Source organism: Geotrypetes seraphini, chromosome 4, assembly GCF_902459505.1.
Source record: "Geotrypetes seraphini chromosome 4, aGeoSer1.1, whole genome shotgun sequence".
Lineage (NCBI taxonomy): Eukaryota > Metazoa > Chordata > Amphibia > Gymnophiona > Dermophiidae > Geotrypetes > Geotrypetes seraphini.
The window spans coordinates 255,333,881-255,358,370 of NC_047087.1; the positions used below are offsets into that span (position 1 = coordinate 255,333,881).

The 24,490-nt window shown below is 42.6% G+C and overlaps 1 protein-coding gene across 4 annotated transcripts in view; it reads right to left on the reverse strand.

Moving 5' to 3' along the window:
- The window catches only part of ATAD1 (ATPase family AAA domain containing 1), an 85,374-nt gene extending 63,984 nt beyond the window's left edge, over positions 1-21,390 (reverse strand). The window contains exons 1-4 of one of the 4 annotated variants that reach the window (XM_033942331.1): positions 21,177-21,390; positions 7,210-7,385; positions 6,639-6,737; positions 3,827-3,947 (exon numbers count right to left, since the gene is read on the reverse strand). In XM_033942331.1, coding sequence (XP_033798222.1) covers positions 3,827-3,947; positions 6,639-6,737; positions 7,210-7,380 — 391 coding nt within the window. In that variant the 5' untranslated portion in view covers positions 7,381-7,385; positions 21,177-21,390. Of the gene's footprint in view, positions 1-3,826; positions 3,948-6,638; positions 6,738-7,209; positions 7,386-20,164; positions 21,046-21,095; positions 21,133-21,162 lie in introns of those variants that run through there. The other 3 variants (XM_033942330.1, XM_033942332.1, XM_033942329.1) reach the window with 3 other exon arrangements.
- Between the last annotated feature and the right edge of the window lie 3,100 nt (positions 21,391-24,490).

The window sequence follows — 24,490 nt, forward strand, 5'->3', positions numbered from 1 at the left end:
ATAAACAGAATGATTCCTCACAAAATTATTCTTCTTGAAAGGATAAACATTTTGTAATAGGAAAATATTTTCAAGTTGTTTAAAAATAAAGCCCAACAATTTTATAACTGCAGTAAAATCACTTCAGGGGTAGATCGTGCACTGGACTATCAATGCTGCAGTAAAATCACTTCAGGGGTAAATCGTGCATTGGACTATCAGTGCTTCTGTCCATTAATGTGAAGTTATCTCACAATAAACAATTCCAGAATTATTTGCTAAAATCAAGCTAGTTAGGTAGCCAGTTTAAGAAATTATTATTGACATATAACATACACCAGTGTGTACATACACAGGTAAACTTTTTGAGATCATGCTCTGATATCACATTAGTTCGACAGGGTTTTCGTGTTTTGGAAAGTCTATGGATTATTGCTGTGTATATTAAAGTCAACCAATCTACTGCAGGGCAATATTCAAAACATGATCCATCTGAAAACTGTTCTCACTCAATCCAGTTAAATGCAGACATGATCTTCCTTGGTACACATATTCTTACCTGGATTGTGAGGTAATAATCACAGAAGTGTTATTTGGGCCAGGGGGACTGAAATAGCAAGAGTACATGACATTTTCACACAAGTAAGCATACTATTTTCTCTTTCAGCTGCTATATTAAAGAAAAGGTATAAAATGTAACCACAAACAGATTTTACACCAGCCTTCCTTGTCTGAAAATTAGCATGAAGTATACATGCTAAAAGCCCCATGTATTTCACCACCATGTAGACTGCCATGCCTCATCTTTTTCTTTGTCCATTTTGTGTGGCATGCAATTTGACATCAAGTGGAAGGGCATCTACGCTAGGTTGTTTTTGTGTGCTCTCTTTGGAAAAGGCATTGACTGCAAGCCACCTTTGCCCTCAAATGCATTAGGCAGTTGTCTTCATACTGAACAGCAAGGTAGACCAAACAGTAGATGGGGCACCAACACATTTGGAATCTGAGTACTCCAAAAAGGAGTACACCTTTCCAAATTTGTTTCTATGGGAATGCTGTACAATCTTATTGACTGTACAGCAGTCCCCTCCATATTCGTGGTTTCTGCACTCATGATTTTGATTATTCACGGTTTTTAGCTTGCTGGCTCTTCCCCCCAAATTACATCATCCATGGCCAATTTCTGTGCATATAAGTGCAAACTCGGACACTGTTGCATGGGTTCCAGAAGTTCTCTCATATGTTATTCACGGTTTTATCATATTCTCAAGGATTTTTAACAGAAAACCGCGAATAACATGAGAATGTTTTTTGTGATTTTTCCTTATTCATGGGTCAGTTCATCCCCCAATTACAGCGAATACGGAGGGAGAAGTGTATAAAGAGATTATGTCCTTACCTTGATATCTTTTTCAATAGATAGATTTGTCATTCTAGACAAGCGGGTTATCTCCTCATGGCCACGAGCCATATGCAGAAGGAAACCATGCCAGATTTTTTGGGTGTCCCTCCTAATTCACTGGGAGCTCTCCTGCCACCTGCAGTTAGCCCACGCAAACAAGAACGTCACTGGAAATTATGTTAAGTAAAGACAAAAACGGGAAATTTCCCAAATAAAACAACTGTTCTACTCGAACATAATAACACTTAAACACTCTATGAACAAAGAAACAGCCAACAGAAGCATCAAAGCAGCTCAGGTAGTATACCTCTGTAGATGCTAAAAAACATATTATAGTATTCTTCAGGGTCCAAAGGGTTGACTGGCATTCAAAATACAACTTAGAGAAGCATAAACAGAATGAGACAGCAGGAAGGCACAGGAAGGACAAGGCAGGAGTCTAAAATTACGCACCTATCTATGGAAAGTTATTATCAAGGTAAGGACTTATCTTTTTCCAGTGCAACAGGTGTGTCATTCTAGACAAGTGGGACGTACAAAAGCAGTCCCAGAAATCTAGGGCGGGCTGACTGCGCTGGCCTGTAACACAGAGGAACCAAAAGCAGAGTCCTCTCTTGCCACAACGTCCACCCTGTAAAACTTTGCAAATTGTGCGTCTCTCTTCTTGAGAGACTGCCCTAGCTTCTGCCCATGACGAAGCTACACTTCTAGTCGAGTGCGCCTCATGATTAGATGCCATTTTTCCTATGGATGATACATCATTTAATGTAGAGTGGGGGGTGGGATGGTCTTGAAGGGTATATGTAAGCATAGTAACAGGGTGGGAGGGATGGAGGGAGGGAGGGATTTCTTATTTATGTAAAGAACAATATGATAAGATTTTCAAATGATTTGTTAATTGTCGTTATGATTATTGTACACTTGTTGGAAGATTAAAAAATGAATAAAGAATTAAAAAAAAAAAAGGAAAGGAAACAAGGGACTGCTTCCCACAGATAATGCAGGCTGACGAAATGGACTTACAGATCCATCTGGAGATCATGGCTATGGAAACAGGCGCACCATGCTTAGACAAATGAGTCAGCACAAACATGGTCAGACAGCCTAAACTCATTGGTGACCTCTAGATAGCGAAGAAGCACTCTTCCCATGTTTAACTTCTTCAAAATGTAGTCCTGTTTCCTAGAACCTGAAGTTTGAAAGAGTAGAACAGCAACAATCTATTTGGCTCGTGTGCAAAAGTGAAAAACTGCAGGTGGCAGTGGAGCTCACAGTGAAGTAGGAGGAACACAGAAAAAATCCAGAGTGGATTCCTTTTGCATATGGCTCATGGCCATGGGGAGATAACCCACTTGTCTAGAATGACACACTTATTGCACTGGAAATATGTACTGTATGTGTGTGAGAGAGACTGAATTCTATGCTCCAGTCCTCTATTATGATAGTCCATCTCAATCATTTATTAGTTTGTTAACTTACATACTTTCGTATTTTTGTTCCAACCAATTGAGTGGTAGAATTTATAAAAATAAGTGCATTTTTTTACATTATACATAGTTTCACAATGGGGTATCTAATATATTAAAACAGCATGCAAATAAATAAGAACTATTAATTTGACATGATTTTGATTTTTTTTCTACACATAATTATTTAGGGTATGCAAGACAAGTCAAAGTAATTTCTGGACTGTGCCTAGGATTCAGATTATTAGAACCCAACGTTACATGATACAGAAAAACACACAACATACTTCCACCGACTACACGAGCTATGCAGATGTTAGACTAGTTAGTGCATGGAGACATCGATGCAGCAACTTTCAATTTAACATTTATGCTTGTGCTATGGCTTGCTTACACCACTCGGCTCATTTTTAAACTCAAATAGACCTCCTAGTGGCAGTACAAAAGAACTGCAGTCTCCATACTTGTCAAATCTTTATGGTCAATATTCAACGGGGTTTAGGCAGGCAAGAGTTGATTATGCCCTCTTAACAAGCCATACAGTGCTGCTGAACATTCCCTCTGACCACAGCAGTACTGTGCAGTTAGTGTTGGGGCAGTCTGAGGGTGACGTCAGGGAGGAGCTAAAAATTATGCATGCCCTGATTCAGTGCTGGTGTCTGCATAGCTAAGTGGGTATACTGAACCACACAAAAGGCAGTCCTATCTTTGCTCACTTGGCTACATAGGTGCTGAAACTGACTATCAGTTGACCTGGTGCTGGTGTCCAGATATGATCCTGGCGTTGAATACTTGGCATAACTTTATGCCTGCAATGATCAGTGGCTTTAAAACCACTGAATTTCAGGGGTTTATCTCCTAGGGGTATACCTTGCAAACAGAATTTACTAATCACAATACAACCATTGCTAGATTATCTCTGTGTCCTTTATTTATCTGTATGAGCAAACATGCTTATTTGCAGTATGACCGGCCTTACCTTTGGGAGGCTGCAAGAGCCTAGAGTTTTCAAACAAACGTTTTTTCCTAATAGGTAGAATTACTGTGTCTTTTAGATCATTAATAATGTCATCTAAACCGGCAATATCACTCCATGTTACCTGTAGCACAAAATCCAGGCAAGCAAACTAGTTAGAGAATCCAGACCTCTGATAAACATGTCAAATTCATTCAGTACTAGAAACAAGGAAGCAACAAACTGAAAAGCATTTTAAAAGCAAGTAAGGCTTCACCCTCACATTCTCACAACTGTATATTTACTGTATAACACATTTCCTTGAATTTCCACTGACAGGCTACTCCATCTCTACTACTCTTTCTGTGAAATATCATATCTATCCCTGTTTTGAGCCTCTCAACTGTTTTACCCCATCCCTCTTTGAAGAGATATATATTCAGCTCCTGAACTGGTATTTCATACAGCTTCTGGTGTAGACTAGTGCTGCCCAATTCAGGGAAAAATATTTCGATTCGATTTGCCCTGTTGAATCGATTTTTTCGATTTGATTCGATATCAATGACACAGCTTTTTAAGTTTAAACATTTTATTTAACCAAGGCAATATCATATCAAAAATAGGAACATCCAATCTATAACATAATATAGCTTTAAAATTAGTTATAAACATAGGGTGGTGCCAGCAGGGAAGAGGGCTGGAGAGAAGGAGAGGCACTGGTGCCAGCTGATTGCCTACAGGACATGCCTCTCGTCGCGAGAGGCACAACCTGTAGGCAGTCAGCTGGCACTGGTGCCTCTCCTCCTCCCCAGTGTGCTGCGGCACACCAGAAATCTCAGGAGGTACACAGTTTGTGATACACTGTCCTAATCCTTGACTTGCTAATTGTGGCTTGATATCAATTCAAATGTCAGCAGACTGCCTTCAGCTGTTGGGTCCCTTTGCTATCCCCCTCTATCTCTATGTTGCTCATCTCTCCCTCCTCCCCAAGTCCATCTCCCCTCTCCATCATCTCCCCCAAATCCATCTCCTCTTCCCCCCCCATCCATCAACTCCTCCTCACTGCCCTCCCCCCCACATTTACTTTTATTTTGTTGTAAAATTTGTTGGTGGTGGTGGTTGCGAATCTAGCAATCAACAGAGCACTCCTGCTGCCGCTCCTGGCGTCTTCTCTCCACTGCGGCCCGCCCTCAGTAACAACTTCCTGTTTCCGCTTGGGGTGGCCACAATGGAGAGAAGACGCCCGGACTAGTGGCAGGGTAGCTCTGTGAATCACATTCGCTACTGCTGTTCAGCAACAACTTTTGCATCTAATTAAAGGTAGATGTGCGGGTGGGACGGAGCAGGGGGGGGATTAGATAAATGCTGTTGGGGGGAGAAGGGTAACTAGATTGATTCCGGTGAGGAGTGCATTGAAAGAGATAACCAGTAAAAATAAAAGGCAAAAGAGAATAAGCCAGGGAGATGTGGGCTCACCTTGCTGCTCTCTAGGGTCAGTGCTAGATATATGGTTGTAGGTTGTCTCTCAACTACAGGGAGGTTTGGAGCCTGCAGTAATATGAATATTGATCCCTCTAAGCTGAGTGGGAGACCTCCAACTGCATTGGTGCGAGTGAGAGGCAGTACTTCAATATTGTGTTTTCAATTGCTAAGGAAAGGCAGGTTCCCTGGAGTCCTACAGGGGTCACTATTGAAAATGTGATAGTAAAAACAGAATCCCCCACTGGCAGGACTGTAAGTGAAGGACTCCTGCTCAGCTTAGAGAGAACAGTGGCCCAGGGCAACTGCCCTCTTTGCCCACCCCTAATGCTGGCCCTGGAGCCCTCTATTCCTTTATATTCCCTGTGGTAGGTATGCTCCTCTTTATTACATTAATTCCCGAATAACCATTCAGCATGTATAAACTTTTATACCAGTAGAACAAAAATATATGAATTGAAATAAAGAGAAGAGAAATTTAGGTATAAAGCCAAAAGAAAAAAAGTAGAGAAAACTGGGACATTAAGGGCAAATTCTATAAGAAGTGCTCAAAAGTTAGGCGCCAAAATAGGCACCGTTCAAAATTGGGTGCTGTTTAGTGAATCATGCTGAGCGGCACCTATTTTGGAGGCACCCAATAAATAGGCCAGCTCTAGGCACTAAAAGTTAGGCGACCATGCGAGTGCTTAAGCACACTTAAGAGCAGCGATTCTGTAACAAGGTGCCTAACACATAGCCACGCCCACGCTTAACATGCATAGCACCTATTTTTTTGAAGGCCACCTAAATTTTTTTAGAGGCGCCTTGTTACAGAATTGCACTTTCTTGATAGGCACCTAAGTTTTAATTAGTGCTGATTTAAAAGCTTAATTGTGCTTGTTATTCAATTTAGATAGGTGCTTATCTAGTTGGGCGCCTCCAAAATAGGTGCCTGACATTAGGCGCTGGTTACAGAATTTGGGCCTTAATCTTATGAGCAACCTAGCTCATACTCCGTGTTTAAGAAACACCAAAGGTTTCAAATAGTGTACTGAAACTGTAATTTCTAGGTAATTATAGACAAATTGCAATTATTCAGACTATGCATTTTTATATACAAATTTAAAAGTGTGAAACTTCAAGTTGTACATAATACCATGCCTATCCTTTGTGTAGATTTCCTAATGAATTACATAGCAACATGAATTATGAAAAACATTTTGCTCATGCCACCTTTTTATATGCAGCTTATAGTAGTTTACAAATTGAAGAAACAAAGTAAAATAAAACTTTAAAATCTATTATAACAAAAGTACAATCATTGGTCTACTTATCTCTCTGCTGAAAGACAACAAGCTTTAAGGAGCATGGCTCTTACTTGCATGCTGAGAGGGTCTACAAGATGGGCAGCAATGCTCATTTCATATTCCGTAAGCTTCACATTCTTCACGCCAATTTGCTTCATTAACCTCTCTGCCTAGATAAAAGGAAATTATTGACTTCAGCACTAAATGCAAAACATTGTCTTCTCCAGTTTAAGATCTGCCACAGAAAACTGCCATTCTCAAAGAGGACCTACTGGTGCAGACGGAAGATTAGGTTTTCACCTTTGATAATCTTCCTTCTGTTAGTCCCTGGAGGATTCAGTACGCTAGGTGTTCAATCCCTACCTGCTCTTAACTCTGTCTTTCTCTGAGGTGAGAGGAGCATGTGCTCAGAAAAGTGTTTGGATTTCTGCAATTCCTGGATTGTGGTAAGGGATGCAACATAATTCTCATTCTGGTGTATAATGATTTAGATGGCACTTCCTGTATCCGGACTCCTGGAGCTGACTCATCAAAGCATGAAATTTCTTTTTCTGTATGGAATACTAGAAATGATCCATCTCCCTTGCAATGCCTGATATTTGCATGAGGTTCTAAATGGCAGTATTAATATGGAAAACTTACTTGTTTTTGAGCTTCTACTTTTTGCTTTCTAGTAGGATCAATGGCATCTACCATCCACTTGATAGTGAAATACGTCACAGCACCAAAAATTGTCAAACGAAAAATTAAACCAACAACTTCATTGCGACTTAAAGGACGAGAAAAGGCTTCAGCATGCACCATGTTGATCATCAATCCTTAAAAACAAGACAAACAACACTCCTGTAATATTAACTAGCAAAGTTTATTGGGCACAAATTCTTTCAGTAATTGTAACAAAATTTCTCTTAGAAGTAGAGTTACTACCCTTACTAGGCTTGGAAAACAACCTCCAGGAATTAGGAAACTTGGCTTGCATGTCTAGCACTTCAACTCCCCTCCTCCATCTCACCCACAAACACCCATTTAATGGGAGCAAGGGCAGTGGGGGGAGAGGAGGACAGAGCTATCAGGAAAACTGTACTTAGTTAAGGACTATGAGCCAACATGTACTCATTGCTCCTACACCCACCTTACCTCCTCTTCCTACCCCCCCCCCCCCCCATAGTACATGCAGGAGGGGAAAGCAGCCCTAGAGATTAGGTATATGGTCTGATGCACAGTCCTGTGCTCAGAATAACCTACTTGTATGTGGAAGCAAGGTCAAGCATATCTACTAATGCAACTGAAGAATATTTCTGTTGGTGTTCTGTTATTATATTGAGAAATGTTTATTTGGTTATACTACCTTTAGTTGTACATAACTTTGAGCTTTCTGTTTGCTTATTAAGTTTAAATAAATAAAAAAGAGACTTATTTTGCAAGTACTGTAGTATTCTTAAGCATTTCCGGGGAAAATGCAGCTCCCAGTTACCGGTCCATTTTATCGGGTCAACATAAGAATTAGCATCGAGAAGATGATGGGCCACATTTTCCCATATTATATAATTATTCAATATGAAAAGATTAACCAAAATAAAGAAATAGTACATCTCATATTTGCATAAACACGCAAAAGGCATGGGTATTTACATCAGGGTTTAGTTGGTGTAATGGTTGTGCCTAAATTTCAGTTGAAGAGGTAGCCATTATGTGGGTCAGTAGAGTGGGCAGACTTGATGGGCTGTGGCCCTTTTCTGCCGTCACCTTTCTATGTTTCTATGTTTCTATTCTATAAACTGCACCTAAGTTAGGTGTGGTGTAGAGAAGAGTGCTAAGCATGGAGGTTTTTTACATGCTAATATTTTTGACACCTTATAAAGGATCTAGTCCTATGCATGCAAGTTGTGTGCACAAGTTATAAAACAGTTATCAGTTGTGCATGTAACTTAATATAATTAGTATTAACTATCAATTAATGGTGATAATTAACTAATTAACATTTGGCTCTTAGGATTCTGCAAACTGCGCAAAATCCATAATGCACAATGCAAGGGGATGCAGACCTAGGAGGTGCATGGGGAAGTCAGGGGTGTATAGCATTTACACACTTGGATTATAAAATACTAGTAGTTATACATCTAACTTAGATGTGAGCATTTACACCAGCCACTGAACTAGAATATGTGCTCATGCCTAAAGTTAGATGTACACCTGTGGACTTATGCTTGGAATTGCTGTTATCAAATCTGCACTTAGGGTCGCTTTTACAAAGTTGTGGTAGCAAGTCAAGGCACGGCAAATGCAATGCAGCCCTTAGGAATTGAATGGTCTGTGTTGTATTTGCTGCACAGGAGTCGCTACCATGGCTTTGTAAAAGAGGCCCTTAGAATGCATCATCCTGGAGCCTAACTTTAGGCAATCTTTTGAAAATTACCCCCAAATGCTTTATAGCCTGCAGGACAGAAAAAAACATTCATGTTTGCACTAAAATTTCTTTAAGTTGAACCCTGATCTCTCTAAGCTTTTGTTGCATCTAGCCTCTGATATGCCCATTATGTCTGATGAGGTCAACACTCACGCACTGCATAAAGATTGTGTAAGAACACAAGAATAGTCATAATGGGTCAGATCAATGATCTATCTAGCCTAATATCCTGTTTTCACAGTGGCCAATCGAGGTCACACATACCTGGCAGTGGGAAAGTATTGAAGCCATTGGATATAAGTAAGCAGGATACATTAGATACAAACAGTTCTGCTTTGTTTCTTTTTGCTGGAACAAAGTATATAACCACTTACCTGGACTAGTCTGACAAGGACAAAAGAAATGTCACTAATTTTCATGTTACATTATATGGTGTGGACGACAAATTGAGCCACAAGATGACAGACAGAGCTGAATCGGGTACCTACTACTCAAGGGCCTTAAAGAACTAAGAAGAGAAACTAGGAACATACTGAATGTCAAGAGTCTAAAAATCCCATGATTAAACTATGGTGAGTGAGGTAGAAGATCTGTTAAAATTACTGGTCAAAGACAAGGTTATGGAAAAATTATGTTCTTACCTGTTAATTTTCTTTCCCTTAGACGCAGCAGATGAATCCAGAGACCAATGGGATAGCACACATCTACCAGCAGGCGGAGATAGAGAAACTGATTAACAGGTGGTCCCATTGGCTAGCACTCCTCCTGTATCTCCAGTATAGCTCCTTGCCCAAGCATCCGTAACCATCAATAGGCATAGCATGGAAAAAACAAAACAAAAAAAACTTCTTTCCCATAACAAATCTCAAAAGGCAATAATACAGAATACAACCCTCAATAATAACAAACTTCGAAAGTTGCAAAAGAAAAAACCGACAGACAATATCCAGAAAGGGTGGAGCTCTGGATTCATCTGCTGCGTCTAAGGGAAATAAAATTAACAGGTAAGAACATAATTTTTCCTTCCCTAGCAACAGCAGCAGATGAATCCAGAGACCAATGGGATGTAGCAAAGCAATCCTCAATCTGGGTGGGAAGCAAACGCCGTCTCCCCAACAACTGACGCACTAAACAGATCTACCGCATGCGCCCCCACATCCAACCAGTAATGCTGAGAGAAAGCACTCTCGGAAGACCAAGTAGCCACGAGACAAAACTCCTCCAAGGAAAAAAACCTCTGGGCCAAGTCCAAGAAGTAGCCATCACTCTGATGGAATGGTCATGAAGTTCTTTCGCCAACCGCTTCCCTGCCATCAAGCAAGCGTAAAGAATGTTCTCCTGGACCCATCGAGCGATGGAGGCTTTGGACGCCGCCATATGTTTGAGGCATCCCTTGAAGAATACAAAAAGGTGATCTATACAACTAAAAGTCATTAGAAACCTTGCTTGCGGAGAACGCCACGCACTTTCAAAAAATGCAGTGAATAAAAGCACGTCTCCCCATTTCTCCTTCCAGGAAGAAGGAAGGAAAAGTGAGCGTGTCATAAAAGAAAGGATGACACCTCCTTTGAAAGAATTGTGGTACTGTCCGAACTGATACCCCAGATTTTGGAAATCAGAAATAGGAATCCCCGCTGAACAAGGCCTGCAACTCGGAAAACTGCAGAGCCGAAACCATGGCCACAAGAAATCCCGTGTTCAACGGCACAAGGAGGAAATGGAGCCTTCGGTAAACTGCGAAGAAGTACCTGAAGATTGTACCCCGGACAGGGCTTTCTAAGAGGTGTACAAATATACCGTACTCCGTTTAGAAACTGAACTACATGAAGCTGAGAAGTAATCGAAGAGCAACATACCTAGCCCTTGTAACAAGCTAAGAATGGCACTTGAAGCTGAAGGGAATTGAAGGCTAAGCCCTCGGCAATACACCTGTACCAAAAAGGAACTCTGGAAGGGTGCAAATATTGAGAAGTATCCAAGAAAGGAAAAATCTCCAAAAGGAAGCAAAAGCCACAGGTGAAGACGTCTGTAGCGCCTGGATAAGAGAAGAAACAACCTGCTTCGCATAACCCTTACACGTCAGTCATGACTTCTCAAAAGCTAGGTCGTAATACCAAAGTAGTACGAATATCCATGTTGATCGGACCCTAGGTGAGCAAATCCGGAGATACCAGGAAACTTCTTAGTCCGGCTGTCGAAAGACTCATCAGATCCGCATAGCAAGGATGGCGCAGCCAAGCCAGAGATTCTACAAATACTGTGCCCGGAAAGCGAGCTTGAGATGGCAAATCCAAGCCATCATCAGCCAGGGGAAAACACTGAAAAGAGAAAGGTGAGAAGGAAGCCACGCTATTACCCCCTCTAACTCCCACACCCTGTGCCCGCCGAAGAAGCTAGGAAGCATTGAATTGTGAGACAAGGCCATGAGGTCTAGTTCCAGGAGATCTCACATCCTTAAAAAGAGCTGGAACGCCTGAGCCAAAATTCACAATATCCAGGATGTAGAAGATTTCACTATTACTAATGTTTACACTTTCTAGAGCATACACAGCGCTGTACACTGTAACTTACAATAAATGGGCCATGCTCAGATTTCGCGGAGAGAAAGTCTATCCAAACTCTTTTCCTGACCCTTAAAATGATCTGCCAACCGAAGAGGAAGATGAGGGTCCACCCATTGAAGTAGAACAACAACTGTACCTGGCAACTGAGTACATCACCTACTGCTCAAGCTGTAGAGAAATACCCCTATCATAATACTGACTGAAAGGACCCTCAGCGGCATTCCAGAAGAATGGTCTGAAGCTCCAGAAAGGTAGCCTGACCATACTCAAGAGTAGAAAAATGAACAAGTACTGAGTCGCCTCTTAAGACCAGACTCCTGGAGCTGAGGATGGAAGGCACCGAGCCCCCCAACCCGACAGCCCGGGATGTTTGGTGGCCATGAGCTAGTCCAGCAAAGACCGAGGCATGCCTTTGAAAAGAGAAATCTCGCTGAGCCACCAAATCATACAGAGCGATGCATGAGGAGCCTACCAAATAATTGGAGCCCTGAGAGACCGGGAACCACCGGAGCAAAAGCGACTGCTGTAGCGTTATAATGGGAAAGCAAGCTGAAGTTCCCAGTGGAGTCAGCAACATGGATCCTATAACCTGTACAGAATCCCATACTTTGGGTCATAGTGACCAAAGAAGAATGCAAACCTGAGACTGTGACCCATCGCCCTAGTCTCTGGGAAGAAACACATTTCTCTCCTATATGAATAAAAACATCTCCCTGATATACCTATAAATAGTACAGGAGAAAAGAGCGCTGTGCAAATTCGAAGATTCACGTCCAAAGAACTGAGGAAAAGAAACCCCCCTTTTCGTGTCAGTCAAATGGCCCGACTGGAAGACATCCGAATCAAGCTGTCAGTCAAGAAGAAATTAGGTGAATCACCTGGTAGCACCAAAACGGTACCACTGCCCACATTTTCTAAAATGTTCTTGTGGCATGTGCCAAAACCGAAAGCGCTGCTCAAAGAAAGGCAAGCAAACCTAGTGCCGATTCTGAGTCCATAGGGAAAATGTAAATATTCTCCCAGTTTTTCTGCAGAAATGTGTAACCCTGAGAAACTAATTCAGCAGAATGGGATCCAGCCAGCCCAATGCCCCCGTCTTGGCCACCATGCAGTAAGTGGAACAACGTCCCTTAGTTCCCGAAGAACTTCAAGAACTGTCCTGAGGACCAGTAACACTGAAAAGGGAAACACAAAACAGAGACTCCAAGAACGAACTGGAAACCTGAGGAGGATGCAAAGTTGCAAGCATCCTGAAAAATCTTCACAGCCCCCTGACCTGACATTATAGCGTCTTCTTCCTCATGAGAAAGCCTGAAGAGTCATTGGAAGAAGGCAAGATCCCCTCAGAATGAAGTGCAGAAGATCAAGGAATGGCAGGATGAGAACTGTAGGATCTGCAAGAAGATTCTCCTAGGAAAAATCAAGTTTCACAATGTAAAGAGGAATATACTGGAACCATGAAAACAGTACTAACTCCATGCAACATGAACGAAATACGTATGTCCTTTAAAGTGAATACGTACTAGACTCAATCAAGATGCTGCATCTACCGCCCCGTGGAAAACAACAGCATCCTTACAGGTATCAGACAAAGCTCACATCGCTAATGAGAGCTTCAGGGATGAGGCTAACAGCCACATAGCACATGATCCTCCGTGAGTTTGATAGGTAACTGGCTCCTGGTTAAAAGGAGCTGTACAGCCCTTCCTGTCTGGTCGGGGGGCCCGTCTAGCATGTGCCATGAGAAAATGGCGACAGGAGAAACCAGCGTGATAAGCATGGAAATCTGAAGTCCAGGCCCTCTCAGAAATAGAGAAAGAGAGTCCTGGCCGCAGGAAGATGCGCAGTGTCATTATGCCCATAGAGACAGCCCAAACTTGGAAACTGTTTGTACTACCTTTAGGCATATCCTGTGCCACAACTAGACATATGCAGCTCAGCACAGAGGCCCAAATAAGGACAGTTACCAACAGACAAAGGCTCAATCTTCAGGGACCCCCAAGAGAGACAATGAGATACCTGTGTGAAATACAGGGCACTATCTTACTGCTGATCGCACCGTGCCGTGAGTAACCGTATGTCGCCCCAGTCCGGAGACAAACTGAGACTGGGTGACCTACACAGGTCAGAGTCTCTCTGGTAAACCCCTTGAGTGCTAACCCCAGAGTCCGATTAAACAAGCAGCTTCCTTCAAGGGAGTACAGCAGGAACACAGACATATAAATCTGCCCAAGCTTGTCCAGTGTTCTCCCCAGAAATTTTTTCCAGCCGGGTGGCATGAAAAAGTAGCCGGGTGGGGCGGGGAAATTTGGTAGTGGGGAAAATTAAATGTATACTATTTTTATTAGTTAATTATTATTATTTTCCAATGCTCGATATGACTTCCTTTTTTAAGGTTTGACACTTGTGCCAGAATATTTTTACTAAATTTAAGAAGTATCCAATTCTAGAAGTGAATAATTAGATATTCACCCTCTTTCAAATAGTATAGAGGTTTAAAAAAGGGAAATGCGTTAATGAAGTCATTAGGTTCAATCTAACCATTTATTTCTGCATGAATTTAAACAACTAAAAAAAAAAAGATAAATATAGCTCATCCAGTCATACAAGAAATGGCTGTACAACACCTCTAATAATGTTTTGATCACTAGGTTCCTTCCTGAGGTCTCACTGAGGATATGAAATAGATGCTATCCCCACTTCCAGACCTCTTCCACATAATTTATGGAGAGGTGTTACTGAGCCTTTAAGGGCACCTGTGTGATTGATCTTTATCTGCTTCTTTTTTATTTTGCTATAGTGCAAAGTAAGAGCTAGGGCAAAACAGTATAGGTAAAGATGCAGGTAATAATTAGCAATGTATTAAAAATATTTTATTTTTATTTGCTACTTTTGAAAGCTACTTGATGATAATACAACTTTAATTTAATTCTTTATAATGTGTGTCTGTGTGTTGGGGGGACAACACCTACCTACCTCAGCAGAACGAGATTTGGGAGTAATCATCAGTGCAGACATGAAGGCTGCCAAGCAGGTAGAGAAGGCCACATCCAAGGCAAGGCAAATGATGGGATGTATCAAAAGAAGTTTTGTCAGTCGGAAACCAGAAGTCATAATGCCGCTATACAGGACCACGGTAAGACCTCATCTGGAGTACTGTGTGCAGTTCTGGAGGCCACATTACCGTAAAGACGTGATTAGAATCGAGTCGGTTCAGCGGATGGCCACTAGGATGATCTTGGGGTTCAAGGGTCTCTCATACGAAGAGAGACTGAGCAGACTGCGGCTCTACACTCTAGAGGAACGCAGGGAGAGAGGGGACATGATTTAGACATTTAAATACATCACAGGACGGGTCGAGGTGGAAGATGTCATCCTCTTGCCCAGGGGACCCTCGACCACAAGAGGGCATCCGCTTAAACTCAGAGGAGGGAAGTTTAGTAGTGACACCAGGAAGTATTTTTTCACGGAAAGGGTGGTAGATCACTGGAATAAGCTTCCGGTGCAGGTGGTCGAGGCCACCGGCGTGCTTGACTTTAAAAGTAAATGGGACATGTACGTGGGATCCCTACATAGCACGAATCACTAGCATCTAGACTTATCGGTGGGTTAATAGAGTGGGCAGACTTGATGGGCTATGGCCCTTTTCTGCCGTCATCTTTCTATGTTTCTACGTCAACAGTAAAGTTGGAATAGTCATTAAATCCAGTGGTGTACCTAGTATATATGACAGCCAGTGCTAATCATTTTTTTAACAACCCCCTCCTCTATATAAAAAAATATATTTTTAGTAATAATCCATAAGTCACACAATAAGGGTGCATCTAGGAAAAGGCAGCATCTTAAACACTGCAGTGAGCACTAGAACACCAACACATGCATTGTACAACTAAACAAACCAGATCCTACACAGTCAATTGATCCTGTAGTTGATGCTAACAGAAAGCCATGTCCTTTTCATACACACAGAACACAGATACACCCTCGCCCAATATGGAATAATCACAAACTAAAAATAGAAATATGTAGACAAAAGTTAAACTGAACCAAGAAACCAGACTCTGCATACAATGCAACACCACAGAAACAGTGACACATGTTCTCTAATACTGTGCAAAATGTAAAGACAGTAGATGTAAATTTGAAAAAAACTTCTACATAAGTCACCACTTTACAAATTAACAAACAGAAATAAAATAATGAGAAATATGAAAATATCATTTTATTGGACTAATCCATTTTTCAATTAGCTTTCAGAGGCCAAATCTTTCAAGACAGTACAGTATACAGCTGTTATGGTATCCTGTCCTGACTTGAGGAAAGGGGTTTATTCCCTCCCAAAATTGCCTTATTTCCATTTCCTATTGAGAAATTTTAATCAATACAGTTACAATACTACTTGATTCTACGTAAAGCAACAAAAATATTTTTTTTCTACCTATTGTCGTTTCTGCTTTAGTCATCTTCTCTTCACTCTCTTCTTTCTATTCAGCATTTGTCCTCACTCCCTTCCATGCAACATCTGTCCTCTCTCTTTGCCCCTTCCACCCAGCCTCTACCCTCTCTCTACCCCTTCCATCTACTGTCCACCCTATCTCTGCCCCTTGCATCCACTGTCCACCCTTTCTGCCTTTTCCATCCAGTGTCTGCCCTCTCTCTGTTCCATATGGTATCTTCCCTCTTTCTATGTCCCTTCAATAAACTCTATATCCTGTGCCCTTTCTCTCCTTTGTACATGATTTATTTCAGCTTCAACCCCTCTCCATTTTTTGTCTCCACCCCTATGCTCTGGCATCTCTCTCTTCTCCTTTCCTTCCTTCCTTCCTTCCCACTCCACCCCATGGTCTGACATCTCTATCTCCTTCCCTTCTATCCCCCCTCTCCAGTATCTGCCTCCTGCCTTTCCCCTTTGGTCTAGGCCTCTCTCTTTTTCTCTGTCTTTCTTCTGTGAGGAGATCATGTTGATCTTGAACACTGAATAATTCTTCCACATTCTCCATATCACTGTACTGTAGTCTGGTCCAGCAGACTGCTTTGGCACTATTACATGGTAATAGTAAATTCATTATGCATCAGCTTTCTACTCAGAATGCCACAAGTCTCTATTTCTTGTGCTGTGCTTATATCTGCCAGCGTCAGAAACTTGTGAGACAGATCCCTTGGCAATACTACACTTCGGAGCCCTTTGACCATCTGCTTCTGTATGGTTGCAGGCTTTAAAGCTCTATTTACTGGAGGAGACTGTTCAGCATACATAGTTGCATCACTCTTAAGGATCTGATCAGAGATTACATTAGACAAGGTGGTATTTTTAGGCATAGAAAAACAGGACATGTTCTCCTCAATCTGCTCAGATGCCTTCAAATGCCCTTTAATATTAGTCTGATCTCGGGCTAAATCTTGCCTCCTGAGCTGATCTTCAAAGGAGAGCGGAGTGAGAGCCATATCGGCAGTGAGATCCGTTTTGGGCCGCATGTTGTGCAGGGCTGGACTAAGGCAAGTTGTAAGCTTCCTTCCATCGCTGACCTATCTTCCATAAGTTAGCAACGGAAGGAAGCTTACAACTCACTGCTCTTGCTTGCTTCAGGCCTTCCTCGTTGCCGGGTCCTGCCTACTTTCGGAAACAGAAAGTAGGCAGGATCCGGCAGTGAAGAAAGCCCGAAGCAAGCAAGAGCAAGTTGTAAGCTGACCTGTCTCCTATAGCGAACCCATGCTCTGGGGCATGTGCATGCTGACTTCCTTTCTCTTCCTCCCTCAGGACGTGACTTCCGGTTTAGGAGAGAAGCGGCATGCACATGTTAGAGCCCCGGAGCAAGGGTTCAAGTCGCTTGCTGGCGTTAAAAACTAAAAAAAAATCACAGGCTACGTCATGGGCCAGACCCTGCCCAATCTCTGCCCCAGATCCCGCCCCCATAAGAATAGTAATTATAACACCATTTTTTTCCATTCATTTTTCATATATACACACAATATAATCTTATTAACACATAATGGTAATGGTTAACCACAAAATTAAACTACACAAAGCACACTATATGCTTCTCAACATTCATTCCTACCGGAATACAGATAACCCCTATGCAAATATGGAACCAAAAACTAAAAGTAGTAATATATTTTAAAAAACACCATAAGATTCAAGATTCTGCATGCAGTACAACCCCCAGAGAAAAAGGACCAAATGTATTTCTTCCTGAGCAGTGCAAAAGATAGACAGCAGATTAAAATGCTCAAAATTGACACAATTCAAACACTAACTTGAAAATAAAATCATTCCCCCTACCTTTGTTATTTTCCTCCCTCCATGCTGTGCCTCCCTCCGGCGGTTGTCTAACCTTCTGGCCTGCTCCAACCTGGCCGTTTTATGCGGCCCATGGTCCAATGCCATCTTGTGGCTGGCTCCCTCCTCCTCACAGCCGCAGTGTGCACGAAGCCACATGCAGGGACTCCTTGTGCGTCCTGCACTTGAACTGGAAACCTTCTCTCTGGCATCACAACGTCAGAGGGAATGCTTCTGGATGAGGTGTGGGATGCGTGAGGAGCCACTGCATGCGGCTCCGTGCATACTACAGCTGTGAGGAGGAGGGAGCTGGCTACAAGGTAACACTGGAGGCATCGGCCATCCAGCACAAAACTGGGATGTTACAGGGGTAGAAAGGCCTGGGGTGTTCATATAAAATCGATTATTAGAAAACTGAGGTGTTTTGAGGCAGATAAAGTCTTTTAAATTAAAATTGGGAAATCCAGAAAACTGCCCAGGAAAGCTAAATAAAAGTTAAAAAAAAATAAAAATAAAAATCAAGGAATGGGTTTTTGGAAGTGGGGAACCCTCAGAGACCCTCAAAACTTCCAGTCTGAAATCACCCCAAAGTCTCCCATAGATAGTAACAGACTGTACTCACAGAACTACCTGGTGCCATGCCTGTCAGCTCACATTGCAGCTAAATAAAGGAGAAAATTCATGCTTCAGACAAACATAGATTTTCCAGAAGCTTGTATCTTCAGGCTGCCTTTTACAAAGGCTCTGAAAGCCTGAAACCCTTGGCTCTACTAGCGCCTCACATATCTCCTCTTCCCCTACCTATCTCTGCTGATATTTTCATTCCAGAACTACCCTAGAGCAGTAAATTGTTCCAGGCTACATCGGCCTGAAATTTAATCTACATGTACAACTTTTTGTACTTAATAAGCTTTTAGAATTTCAAAAGTCTAGGCTAAGTGCTCTTCTAATGCCTCAATGTAAAGAGTCTGTGCAGGGCGTTTGGAAGCAAGTTTTGCTGTTGGGCGAGATGCCGCCCAAAATACGTTTGCGGGTGAATCCCCCGATGCAGGTCCATTGACCAAAATGTTTCTAAAGGGTCAGTATATTAGTTGTACCCGAGATCAGGAGAATAATCTGAGCATCGCTGAAGTCCTTGAGGACAATTAAGTTAAGTCTCACACGTTGTTTATTGTCATTTTAGAGTTCATTGCAGTGAAAGTCGATATTATATTTACCAAAGTTGAGTGAACAAAGGGTAGGATGGTGGGGGGAGAAACAAATGATTAAACAAATTTGAGACTGGTGAAGTGGGTACTGAAATAGCTGTGTGCTATAGCAGGCCTCATGATCCCGATCCAATTTAAGTTCTGATGTTTCTCTCCTTCATCTTTATTTCATCTCCTTTACATATAAATATACTTTTTTGGATTTTGGGATGTTCTATAAGAAAATTTATTAAAAGAAATATTTTGCAAAGGTGTTATAATAGAAAATAAAAGAATTAGGGAGGTTTCAGTACCGATTTTGAAGAAGATATGATATTTAATGCTACCTCATTTTCTGTGAAAGAAAAATAATTGGTCACAGATTATACACATAGTTAAAGTCTCATCAAATTCAGGATGACCAAAAATCAAGGAAAAAGTTTACAGACCAAAACTACCCTATATGTCGTGTCTGTCTGTCCAAGTTATTGTAAGCTCTTCTGAGCAGGGACTGTTTATAAACATCAAAATATACAGTGCTGCATATGCCTTTCGGGGCTATATAAGTGAGAAGTAGTAGTAGCAGTAGTAATAAAGTAGAAAATTCCAAGAAGACCAACTCTGCATGGTAGTGCCGCACTAGAAAAATAGAAACCGAAACCCATTTCCTCCTATACTGTGCAAAATAAAGAAAATATTGTAGGCTACACATTCAGATTCCCAAAGCGGGCATACTCAAACCACTAAACCAAAACTTCAATTTTTCTACTTTTATTTTCTGGTCAGTTTAATTTCTGCAGCCAATATCTTGGGCTATATAATGTGCTGGATGCATGTGAATCCACATTCTCCTGCAGACAAGCATGGATCTGCAATGTTCTCTTATGAACATGCAAGGATCTCCTAAAGACACTGCTTCCTAGGAAATGTGTATGTATGTGTGTGTGTGTGGGGGGGGGTATTCTCTCTGAGTGTATTCATAGTACACAAAGTCTGGGCACTTTCATTAGTCAATTTTAACAGGCAACAGTAAAAAGTACATGAAATTAATACCACATAAAAAAAAATCAAGCCTGTCCACATCCAATACAAAGTTAATCCACATTTCTGGGACTAGCGTTAACAGGACTGAGATACAGTTGTGCTCTGTGTGACTCACCCATGTGTCTACCATTGTCAATGAAAGGAAACTGAGGTGGAAGTGGATTTTTGCACCTCTCCATATTTGCACCCTATATGGCACCAAGTGTTAACCTAGTGTCCAAACTGAGAGACCCATATCCAAACTGAGAGACCTCCACACTCAGAACCACACTAGCATAGCATAAACTAGTACACTAACCCCAAAGTGTTACCTTTATGCCACTGCTGACACAGGAATTAACTTTTCAATATTAAAAACACACAAATAAACCTCCAGTACTTAACATACCTACTGATAGCTAATCCATTAGTTTAAATCATTTTTGTGTACCTTCATATAAACCCCTAATTCACATAATCATTTATATATTAGTACGCCTTTTTGACAGTTAAAACCCATATTAAATCATAAGTAAACTTTAACACACAAACAGCAGCCCTAAGTTTAGAGCACATTACTTCATTCACCCACTGTATAAGATGCAACACGTGTGAAATTTCACATACTGCACCACTAACTAGTGCTACACCCAAGAACACAACCCATCTGTGATGGAGAAAATCAAAGCCACCACCAAAACATACTGTGGTTTCTTTTCCAGCACAGATCTTCCTCCCCTCCCCCCTTAGAAAACACTCCATTTCTTTCAGAACGATCAAAACACCTTTAAATCACACGTATACCAAACTGCAAAGTTGTCACCTCAAACACCAATAACTGTGCACCCACTCAAATACACATGCATCAAAAGGGGAAAGGCACCCGAGCCCAACCAACTTTTCTACCACTCTCCTATACGATGTCCCGAAAAGCCGCTGACAGAAATACCAAGTCACACATTAGGTCGCCCTCACACTCTCACACGCCGAACACCCCTCTTCACACGCATGCGGACCGGTCTCCCTTCCCCGTGGTCAGTTATCCATCTCTCTCTCCCCGCACTAACCGGTCTCCTCCCGGTCCGCAATCCAGTACCTCTTCCTTAAAACCCCCTCCTACCGTCAAACTGATACCTGAGATCACCCACCACCAATCCCGCAACTTTCCTTCTTCGGTGACCCGTCCCCCTCTGACACAACCTCTCTCTGTCTGATGCGTCCCCGCCTTGCCGGAAACAGGAGGTTGCGTCAGAGGGCAACAGGAAGTAGTTCCTGCAGTCTTCACGTATGAGTTTAAGAGCCTCTCAGTGGTCAACTAAGTATCCAGAGTCCTCCAAGACGTCCACAACCACCTATTTCCTTCATAAATTCATACAGCTGCTCTTGCTGTCTACCCAGAATTATACACCTAGACTTTCAAACTAACAGGTGCACGAGCTAACAGCATCAGAGGTCACCTACTGGACTGACGCATGCGTGTGGCGAACCTCAAGTGCATCTAGATCTCACGTGGAGGTCGCCACTTCCACGTGCCTTGTAGATTAGGGGATTACCGTTGCAATTTGAGTATTGAAGCCAGGACTCTGAGGATTTGCTGTACAGTGGTAGCTAACATTGGTTTATCACCAAAGTAGTAGGTGTTCAATAATGCAACAGGGCAGTGGTGTACCTAGAGTATGTGACACCCAGAGTCAGTGGCGTAGTAAGGGTCACCCCCTTGCCACATATGCACCCTCTTCCCTTTCCCTGTACCTAGGTTACCAGATTTCCCCAGACAGCTTTTCAAAACCCTGGCATTTTGTCCGGGTTTTGAAAAGCTTCCTCAAAATCGTATTGGACAGAAGGGCATCTATGCATGTGCGGATGCCACGCGATGATGTCACGTGCGGTTGCCCTCCTGCCTGATGAGAGTGCAGGGCGGGGTTAAGGGACTGGGGCATGATGGGTGGAACTGGGCGGGCTTGGTGGCAGGTCTAGGGGTCTGGATTTTATTAAACTAAAATCTGGCAACCCTACCCATACCTTTGAAATTTGTCCAACATGAGCAGCATGCTGCCCACGTCAGTGTCGGCTCCCTTTGACATCACTTCCTAGACGCGGGTTCCAGAAGTGACATCAGAGAGAACGCCAAAAAGGTACGGGGGAAGGCAAGGGGTGCGCGTTGCAAATAGAGGAGTAGTTTGGGGGGGAGGAGGGGTGCTGCCGCGCCCTTAGGAAGATTGCACCCGGGGTCAACCGCATCCCCCTTACTATGCCACTGCCCAGGTTTGATCATTTTTAAAACCCTCCCCAATATAAAAAGGGATTGGAGGAGCACTCCCTAAGAGCTATGCCTAGGGTGGACCTACTCCCCCTCCCCCCCCCCCCCCCCCCGCCTGAGGAAGGGTTATTTTGGTCTCCAAAAGTTACTAAAAAATGTTTTGGTTGGCCCAGAACTTCCTCTCCGTCAGAATTGACGTCGGGGAGAGGAATGCTGGTCAGTCCGACACTTCTGCAGGGAGAGCTTGGGGCGGCAGTGGGGGACATCGGGGAGAAGAAGGCTGATCGGCCCGGCAGATCGGGAAGGCATCACGAGTCTATCACGGAGCCCGGGATGGGCTCCGCAATCGACTCGCGTTGCCTTCCCGATCTGCCGGTCAATCACGATCGAAGTATTGGGCATCCCTGGTCTAACATCTCCTTTCCTTACTTTCCCTCCCTCCCTCTTCTGGTGTTTCTTCTCCCTGGCAGTACTTGAGGGGGTCCAGAGGAGAGCAACTAAACTGGTAAATGGTATGGAAAACTTTTCATATGCTGACAGGTTGAAAATGCTGGGGCTGTTCTCCCTGGAAAAGCGGAGACTTAGAGGAGACATGATAGAAACCTTCAAAATCCTGAGGGGCATAGAGAAGGTGGACAGGGACAGATTCTTCAGACTGTGGGGAACCACAAGTACAAATGCGATGAAGTTCTTTTTTACCCAGAGGGTGGTGGACACAAGGAACGCGCTTCCGGAGGTTGTGATAGGCCAGAGCACACTACAGAGTTTCAAGGAAGGTTTAGATAGGTTCCTAAAGGATGAGGGGATTGAGGGTTACAGATAGATGTAGAGGTAGGTTACAGAAATGGTCAGGAACCACTTCACAAGTCACAGACCTGATGGGCCGCTGCGGGAGCGGACCGCTGGGCGTGATGGACCTCTGGTCTGACCCAGTGGTAGCAACTTCTTATGTTCTTATGTTCCCTCTCCCCAGTCAGGTGCAGCAATTCTCTCCCTCTCTGTTTCCTTTCCCTGTCTCATTAGCATTCTGTAGTGGTGGAGTCTGCGCTTAAATATTCCAAAAGCACCCATACTTTTTCAAATGCTTCTCCTGGGAAGGATCATAAGTTGTTAGATATTGTCTCCAGAAAAGTTTTTCAGAATGCAATGCTTCTAGCCCGCATTGCAAATCATCAGTTCCACATCTCCCAGTATTTATTTGAATTGCTTGAGTACTCAGAACAATCGTTAGTTCTCCCAGACCTTCATGAGTGCACAAAATATCTTGTTCACACTTCCTCTGATGCGTATGATACTGCTTCTAGAGCTGTTGCCATCGCTATTGCGGCTAGACATATGGCCTGGCTTTGTATCTCTGGCATTAGAGAGGATGCTCACGATAAATTAGCTAATGCATCATGCACCAATGATGATCTTTTTGGTGATAAAGTAGAAGCTATATTTACCAAATTAAAGGAAAATGATACCACTTTGCAAGCTTTAACACAAGGGAACATAGAACAACCCATTTTTTCACAAAAGCGTTCTGTCAATCGATACAAGAGTGTCCTTCGGATCATATCGAAGATATAACTAACAACACTATAATTACACAGGTCAACACATCATTTTCATCAGAGTTAATTTTGAATGGGTTTTGTAATATTTTTCATTCTGATTTCAAATCTGTGTTTAGTTTTTCACTAACACATCACATTTTTGTAATGAGGTTCATTATATATAATTATAAATGTTAATTGGGCGATATATCATGCGTTTATAGGATAAACGTATAAGGAGGGTTAACGACAGTTGTCTTTGTTTTTTATGCTACAGACTGTGATTAATATCAGTCTTTATCATCTGTAGTTCATTCACGACAAAAGCACAATGTCGCCCAATTACCATAGCTCTGAAGAAGGTACACAAATTGTACTTTGGCTGTTCACTGGGTGACCAGGATAAGTCTTGGGATCCACATATCATCTGTACCAGTTGTTCCAACGGACTTCGTGACTGGCTCAATTGACAAAAGGCAGCGATGCAGCTGTGCTCTTCAATCTTTCCCTGAGTGAGGGAAAAGCTCCCCAGGACTGGAAAACCGCCAATGTTATCCCACTCCACAAAAAGGGATGCAGGTCAGAAGCTGAAAATTATAGACCGGTGAGTCTCACAACAATAGTGAGTAAACTCATGGAGAAGTTGGTCAAGAACAGATTGGAC